This window comes from Strongylocentrotus purpuratus, unplaced genomic scaffold (assembly GCF_000002235.5).
Source record: "Strongylocentrotus purpuratus isolate Spur 01 unplaced genomic scaffold, Spur_5.0 spur5_scaffold_10, whole genome shotgun sequence".
Taxonomy (NCBI): Eukaryota; Metazoa; Echinodermata; class Echinoidea; order Camarodonta; family Strongylocentrotidae; genus Strongylocentrotus; species Strongylocentrotus purpuratus.
The window spans coordinates 6,791,921-6,800,428 of NW_022145595.1; the positions used below are offsets into that span (position 1 = coordinate 6,791,921).

At 40.4% G+C, this 8,508-nt stretch overlaps 1 protein-coding gene across 3 annotated transcripts; it reads right to left on the reverse strand.

Moving 5' to 3' along the window:
* Positions 1-410: 410 nt before the first annotated feature.
* On the reverse strand, positions 411-8,083 carry LOC575697 (cytochrome P450 2J6). Of its 3 annotated transcripts, none has more exons than XM_011676221.2 (8): positions 7,661-8,083; positions 6,872-7,038; positions 6,282-6,478; positions 4,937-5,193; positions 3,528-3,764; positions 1,846-2,082; positions 1,142-1,370; positions 411-671 (listed from the first exon to the last, which is right to left on the reverse strand). In XM_011676221.2, exons 2-8 carry the CDS (start codon positions 7,030-7,032, stop codon positions 490-492), a joined length of 1,500 nt encoding a protein of 499 aa, XP_011674523.1. In that variant the 5' UTR covers positions 7,033-7,038; positions 7,661-8,083; the 3' UTR covers positions 411-489. The 3 variants fall into 3 exon arrangements, with proteins under 3 accessions (XP_011674523.1, XP_781176.3, XP_030835181.1); XM_776083.5 differs by having other exon boundaries at positions 6,872-7,054; XM_030979321.1 differs by having other exon boundaries at positions 6,872-7,129.
* Positions 8,084-8,508: the final 425 nt, after the last annotated feature.

The window sequence follows — 8,508 nt, forward strand, 5'->3', positions numbered from 1 at the left end:
TAATCTTTTAAAGCCCACTCCAAATTTTATTAAACCGAAACGGAAATTCTTTTTGCCCAATTGATCGTGAGCCCGGCAGCCACTGAGCAGCGCCAGATCGATGTAATTGCTCTATCCCTTATTGTTGAACGCCAAACCTTGTTCCTTAAAATTGTTCATGTTATGTACTTTATATCACATGTTAAAAATTCTGTTAAATTGTATTACATGCCTAATGGAGATAATACACATGAACTTAAGCTTGAACTTGAACTTGAACTTGAAATATAGTTTTGAAGTTGCCTTGAGCTGATCCAATATGAAATTCTTTGCGATCGTCTTACTTGAATAAAATAGAATAATTTAAAAACAATATTGGTGAAAGTGTCACACGAGGATAGTAAAATAATAAGCCAGTATATGAACAATCATAAAGTCGTGTTTTATTTTGTTTGGTCGTTTGTTTTTTCTTTGTCAGTAGTATTTTTAAAAATAAAAATCACGACATTGTTAGTCCCTACTCAGTGCGCATGTCAAGTAAGGCATGGTATTTCTCGTGATACCTAAGACGCCCTCAAACGACAATGGTGGTGAGTTGTCTGGTTTCTTGAAGGTGAATCTATGAAGGAGACTCGTAAACCCGAGGAAAGTTTCCATCCGAGCTAGCTGCTCTCCTAAACACACTCGACGACCTACAGACAGAAAAACATTTTTGTTGTAAATTGAAAAACAAAACAAACATGATAAGAATAAATTACTGTAAATCTTTAGTTGTTAATCCAATTTTGTTTTGTTCACCGACCAGAGGTGTAGCATTGGTGCAGTCATGCCGTGCCGATGTGCTTTGTATCCCTTTAACCTTTCTGAAGATGCATATAGATGAACGAAACTAATTTTCCCCCGTTGAATAACCACCAAGTATCAGCCCCAGAAAAGAGGGCGCTAGACGATTACCTAAAACGTACAGGGAGAGTAGGTACACAGATTGTGGCAAGATACTTTTCAGTGAGGAAACTTAGTTTGTTTTGTTAGAAAAGCGACAGTTTACGGGTCTAATTAGTGATGCTGCCCACCAAAATCACATTTGCCAAACTTTCTGTATAGATGACTCAGAGTACAAACTAGGTGAGCCGATATCAACCTTGCATAACTCAGGACTTACCGACACTGAAAAATATAAGTTCTTCCCTCTTAATCAGCTTGCCGTCTTCGGTCAGAAACCTGTCAGGTTTAAAGGCATCAGAATCTTTCCAGAGCTCCTCGCTGTTCAGCACCTTCCAGATGTTGGACAAAATGGTGGCGCCCTTTGGTATAGTGTGGCCTCTGAACGAGGTGTCTTCAGCCGCTACGTGGGGCACACCCAATGCTGCTACGGCTCCCTTACGCTGAACCTGATCGGGGAAGAAAACAACGCTATCAAATGCCTTTTCATTGGGATTGATAAAGGCGAATTTTGAGGCGACTATGAAGGATAAGAGGTAGTTTTATCCAAGAAGGCCAAACTGTTCAGTCATTTGCCTTGAGGTCCGGTCGGTTTGTGAATGTAGTGCCGCTCTAGGAAGAGTCGGCCGATTGAACCGAAAAGCTAACGCGGGCAAAGATATTCAAAGTATTTGGTAACTCTCGTTATCTAGCATGTGCTGAATTCATGTTTGTTGTAATAAAAATACAAAAATTATACAGTAAAACGCATAACCTCACTAGTTATTCTGAGTCTATCCCAGTAACTACTTGGAATATGATCACAATCCATCATTGCATAGTTCCTCGACTCATTACTCTATACAAGTTGCTTTACGGGTTGTAGAGACATCCTTTATCAATTTTGGCATACTTTTTAACCGTGTCCAAAAGTGTTAAACTAACCTCTATCAGGACTGCATTCGTGTAGGGAAGGTCGTTCCGATCGTCCAGCCTCGGAAGTCTCTCTCTGCCTACCACGTGATCAAGCTCTCTCTGAACACGTGACTGCATCTCGGGATGCGCCATCATGTAGAGGATGCACCACTTGAGAGTGGTGGTGGTCGTTTCAGTTCCCGCGAAGAGGAGATCACCTATAGCCGAGTTCAGGTTAATCTTCGAGTAGGAGGATGTCTCCAAAACCTGGAAGGAAAGTTACGTAAATGTTTGACAGATTACCTTACTTCATCATCATCAACTTCAAGTGGCGCTGTAAAGCGCTGCTGTGGTCTTCACGAGAGCACGCCATGCAACTCTTTCACCTGCCATTTGTGTTGCACACTTACTTAGCTCGTATAAAAAAAGTGTCGGGTCGCGAGCAGTGGCGTAGACAGGTTCGTACACCTGGGGGGATGACTCAGGGGCGGATCTAGCTTTTTGCTAAGGGGGGGGGTTGACCAAAATAATGACGATGCAGAGCATCGTCCACGAGCCGCGAAGCGGCGAGCCGATTTTTTTTGGGGTGTTTATTTGAACCCCGTAAGTGATGTTTTCCTGGCATCTATTAACACAATGGAGACCATACAAAGCAGTGCATGATAACGTCTTTTTAAATCAAGTAACAGTTAAATACACAGTTATATCCAGAGTTATCATGTGTTTGGTTAAGTTACCAGATGAGTTGAATATCTTCTCACAATATTTGCACTTGAAAGGGTTTCTCTCCAGCGTGCGTTCTTTTTTCTTTTTTTTTTTTTTTTCTTTTTGTTTCCTTTTTTTTTGGGGGGGGGGGGGCGCCCAAGGGGGGGGGGGGGTTTTAAACCCCCTAAACCCACCCCCGTAGATCAGCGCCTGTTTAATCTTGTGGTTATCTTGTGGTTTCCAAACCACAAGATAACCACAAAATACTTGTAAGATTTTCTTTTTTTTACCGTCTGAATTGGCTTTTACCGTGTGAATGCGGCTAATAACAATAAACACAATTACAATAATGATGAGGATTATTATTATCATCATCATAATTATTATTATTATTAATATTATAATTGTTATCATTATTATTATTACTATTATTATCATCATTATGACTTATTAAGTAAGCAAATATCATTCCCCAAAACCTGGGGGGGATGATTGTACATGCCATCCCCCCACCTTGTGAGGTGGGGGGGATGCATCCCCCTCATCCCCCCCCCCCCCCCGTTGTCTACGCCCCTGGTCGCGAGACGCGAGTTTTCGTAGATAATATGCAGTAGGTTTTTTTTTAAACAGAAAGTGCCGGGTAAACTGGACCCAACACTTTGGTGATAAGAGGGGTGTATTTCACAAATGTGTCACCCGACCCTTTTGGAATTAGTATACAAATAATACACAGCAGTGAGGGCATTAATGATGTGTATTAATTGTTTTATAAGATTATGTTTTTTGACATGAGTTTACTAATGACCGGTCATTAGCATTTGATAATGACCGGTCATTATCAAAACTACGTGTTAGGCAAAAAAATGCCTGGTCACGTGTACGCTCTCAACCAATCATTTGATTAGGATCCACGTCATTATCTTGATTATTCAAGAAGGTTCTTGTAACCTGAAGACGGGAATACATTGTACCTGATGGAACAAAACAGTGAGCTGGTTTGCACTTACCTTTGTTTCGGCCATCTTCTTGAGATAGAGGTCGATGAAGTCCCTGGGATGGTCCAGGTCCAGACATTTCTCGTGGCTTTCAATCTGATTCAGGAGAAACTTGTTAACCTCCTTCATGTTCTTGACCATCTTTTTCGGCGCCCCAAAAGGAATCTTAGATATCCCGGGCAGTGGGAGGAATAGAAGTGCCCCTCCGCCGCTCGATAACTCCATGTTGTCATTCATGAGATTCAAAATCTGAAGCGAAGTATAAATAAAGCATCATCAATAGATTGATGTTGTCCATTCATATAAGATTCAAAATCTGAACCCGAGTATGAAAATGCACAATGACAAAGAAATCGTATCAGGACGACTACTGACCAGACAATTACAAACTATGGCGACTACTTAACAGGAAAACTATCCATCAGGATAATAACCCTGCACTACAAATCCCTTTGAAATTATCCCCGTTATCTAGGCAGGGGTGAGGCAGGTTGGCTACTTCTAATCAGACTGCATGAACGGTAGCAGGACAAGTCCAATGCATGTGGCTATTATGCCTAGTTCACACCGACGCCGAATGTCGCGCTTTAAATCGGCGATCAATTCGGCGTCATTTTTTCAAAAAATCTCACGATCTCCTGAGATGTTATGCTAAGTTCACACCGACGCCGAATTGATGGCGCATTAAATCGGCGAGCAAAGCGGCGGCAAAGCGTAACAAAGCTTAATTAAAGGGTAAAGACCGTAATAGAGCGTGAGAAAGCTTTGAGCAATTCGGGACGTTCGGCAAGAGCGCCAAAAATTTAAACTCTGTTAAGCTTTCCTACGCTTTGAGCAAAACTTTGATAAGCTTTGTGACGCTTTGATAAGCTTTAATACGCTCTCCCCGCTTTACGCAATTCGTGACAGATCGCCTCAAATTTTTAAACAGTTTAAAATTTGTTGGCGCTCTTGCCGAATGTCCCGAATTGCTCAAAGCTTTCTCACGCTCTATTACGGTCTTTACGCTTTAATTAAGCTTTGTTACGCTTTGCCGCCGCTTTGCTCGCCGATTTAATGCGCCATCAATTCGGCGTCGGTGTGAACTTAGCATTAGGTACCAAAATCTGAGATGCGTTTTGTAACGTACGGGACAAAATTACTTCTACGTTTGCTTTTTCTTCTTTCTTCTCCTTCCGACAGAAAAATATATACAATTGGATTATATTTAATCATGTTAATTAGGGATCACATTGCCATGCAAAATCGTGTATCATTGTTTTCCCTTTGTATTGTTATATGCATTTTGTTTTTATTTGTGAAAAACAAAACAATTAAGCCTAGGCTGCGAGACGTACTTTCTAATAAATATATCATTGAATTAAAAATTAAAAAATGAAGAAAAAAAAAAGCCCGATATTATCCAACAAAAAACAACTTACCTGTCTGAATTCGACATCAGAGTATTTATATTGCGTTCCGAAGGCAACGGAACAGACGATGTTTGCAACGGCTTGTCCGAAGAGGAGGTTTGGATCAAACGAAGACCCCTCCTTCTCCTCTATGGCTGCCCTGAGTTGGTCCATCTCGGTTGCCACGGTGTCCTCATAGCTCTTCTTGCCAACTCCGAGACTGCGGAAGACAGAATGGGCGAACTTTCGCTGCTCCTCCCATACCTTTCCGTTGGCAAGTATGACCCCTAAAGGGAATTTGATTTGGTAATAGAAAAACAAAATGGTGTTTGAGTCCCGGCCTTTTGGCCACCTGTTCCACAAATATAGGACGTAGATTGCTTTTTAAGAATATCTCACCATTATATAGTTTGATTTGATTGCTGTTTTTTCCCCTGGTCTTAACATTGTTTTAATAATGGAAAGTTAGCTTGGATCGGAGGACAAAATAAACGAAGGATGAAGAATGAAAATTAGAAAATATAGGAGAAGCATTTTTTATTCATGTATCTTTTGTCTATTTCTAAATTTTCTTCCCTTATTTTTTTTTAATTCTTTCTTTCTTTTTAATAACCTTAAAGGAAACCTCACCCCTAGCAATAACATTACTTATTCTGAGAAATTTATTATATTCTTGCCCATTAATCTACACGATTCCCCACCAAAGTGTATGAGAAAGGCATAGAGCAAGAATAATGTACAATTTCTCAGCACGGCATGGGCATCGCCATTTTCTTGATAACGTGACGTACTTTGTGAACGGTCGTTTATTATATATGGAGAATGAAGACGATTCGTTGTACCGTTCTCAACTCTTAATCCTTGTCTGAACTCAGTTTCCACCAGCCCACGCGAAGCGCGGAAGATTTGACGTTTTATTAAATTATAAGAGAAAGAAGACGATTCGTTGTACCGTTCCCGACTATTAATCATTATCTGAGTTTTCAAAAAAGTTTCTTTGTCTGCTCCTTTTTCTTCCTACGTACTCTTACCCTTTTCGTTCACTTCTCTCTTCTTTTTTTTTGGGGGGGGGGCGGGGGGGGGGCGACCGCCCCCACCGCCCCCCTTGCTACGCGCCTGGTACAACATCGCCTGGTACGTCACATTTTCAAGAAAATGGCTGCGCCCGTGTCATGCTAAAAGGCATCACATCGTGCCAGGAATTTCGTCATTTAATATCTCTTGTACATTTTCATAAGTAATATTGCACATCAAGGGGCAGGAATACATCTCATTTTTCAATTTACCTATAGTTATTATTTGGGGTGAGGTTTCCTTTGATTACCAGAAAATTGTTGTCTCTTCCAAACATCAAAGAAATGTGTTGAGTAAATACCATTATTAGCAAGTCCGAGAGCCTCTTCTACCATCTGGCTCTTGGGTCGGTTGTTGAGGTCGGGGTGGCTGAAGGCTTCCACAATGACCTCGTAAGAGTTCAGGAGCACAAAGGTCATGGGGCCTACCTTGAAGGACACGACGTCGCCATACTGGTCCGCCCAGGACGAGTACAGAGCGAGGGGGTCGGGTTTAGCCCTGTTTTGGCGTTGAAAAATAGATGATTGGTAGAATGATTGGTTAATGAAATAAATAGAAATAGATTGGTATATCTTAGCTGGAAACAAATACAATGATTTAATATGTTGATTTCTAGACACCTGAATATATGAATATCATAAATAAGTTGATAATATATGATTGTTGAAAGTCCACGTAGAGAGTCGTATACGCGTAAGATGGGTAGGTAGATAGATAGACAGATAGAAATCCATTCAGATAAATTGTATATCCATAGACATTGACTGATAATGAGGTAGATAGGAAGATACATACTACATGTAGGCAGATAACTGGATAGTCATTCATATGACTGATAGCCTAGGCATAGCAAATAAAGGATGAGGTATAGGAGTTGAAGTGAAGACTTACCTCATCATTTCCCACGCTACTCCCAGGAATGGCAGCCCCACTGGCCCTGGTGGAAGGTTCTTGGGTCGAGACATTAAACCCTTCACAAACCACATGACCACCAATGCGATGGCACCTGTCATGAGCCATAAGCTTGTATCGGATTGTACGATCCACTCCATGATGACCTGGACAAAAATGCACCTGGTTTATTCGAAAATACCATGTGATATATAGATAAGTGACACTGTCTCCTTCCCTTCCTCACAATCCAGATTCCTTGTTTTTTTAAATGAAACATAACGATATTAATTTTGTTATTATATTCAAAATGATGTTCAAAATAATGATAGTACCCTTTTATGGCAACTTCTAAGTAAAAAATCGACTGATTGTCACGAAAATCAACAAAAAACAACAACAATTATTATTACAACTACGTTATAGGCCCGTTATAGGGCTGTTATCCGACAGACCATTCACCCAAAGGACAATTATCCCGTCCACATGGTCCAATGACAGCCCCCCCCCCCCCACACACACACACACTATCCAGGAATATTATGTGTGAAGGTCTTCACTATTAATTGTCCGAGTGGTAATTCAAAAGATAGTGGTCCGAACTCCAAGAGGGATAGCCCTAGCGGGGTAGTAGGGTCGGTCGTAGTCCAGTGAGTCTAACCAGAAATATTAAATGTAAATATGATTATCATAATTATATAGATCTATATCATGTTGATTCAATTGAGATTAGCGATTGGGTGTAATTCGATAACTTTAACCACATACAAACATGCACATTACACTTACCTCTTCTCATCAATATATCTTGTATGCGTATTCCAAATTCAGCGGCTGCAAATTGAACTATATACGATAAGCACGTTAAAACACAGGAAACGAAACCGAACTTTAGATCTGCAAAATACGTGCGATTGTTCATGAGATACCCAGTCTGCAAATACAAATGCAAAACACACAATGACGTTGCATTTCAACAAAGTCATAGCACTTCTGTAAGCTATACAGTTGAACACTTGACGAAATTGTGAACATAACGTCCCACGGAGCGGTGATAATAGCGATATAATGCTATGATGTAATAATGAATGGTGAAACAGAAAAAGACCCTATGACGTGAGTGAGCTCTTTTCGTCTGCTAATGTTTCATGCATTTGTCAGCATGACTGCGAAAAGGTGTTTGATCAATGACGAGATATGCACGTACAAGCCCCTTCGTTTCGATCAATATATTTTGTACAGCTCTATTATTTTCTTTTGGGATTTATTTCATTGTTCGCGCTCGTAGAGAACTTTGAGAGGGTTCGACCGGAACGGAGACCTAGAGGCAGGCACCTGAAACAAATTATTTTGTTGTAGTCGTTTTTGTTGTTGCTGGTGGTGGTGGTGGTTGGACATCCCCATGTGCCCCTTTGGATCCTCCTCTGTCTCTCAACTCTCGGTTTTCTTACTAAAATCTACTTTTTCAAATATGCTTGTTCTTTCTATTATTTGTTATATACTGTTCTTGACGTTCTAAACACAAGTTCTCGATTTCCAGCTATTCCATATTCATTCCCCTCTTATTTTATTTCACTTATTAATATAATAATGTATAATAAACTTTAGCAGAAATGACCGTAATTCAGAAACATTTC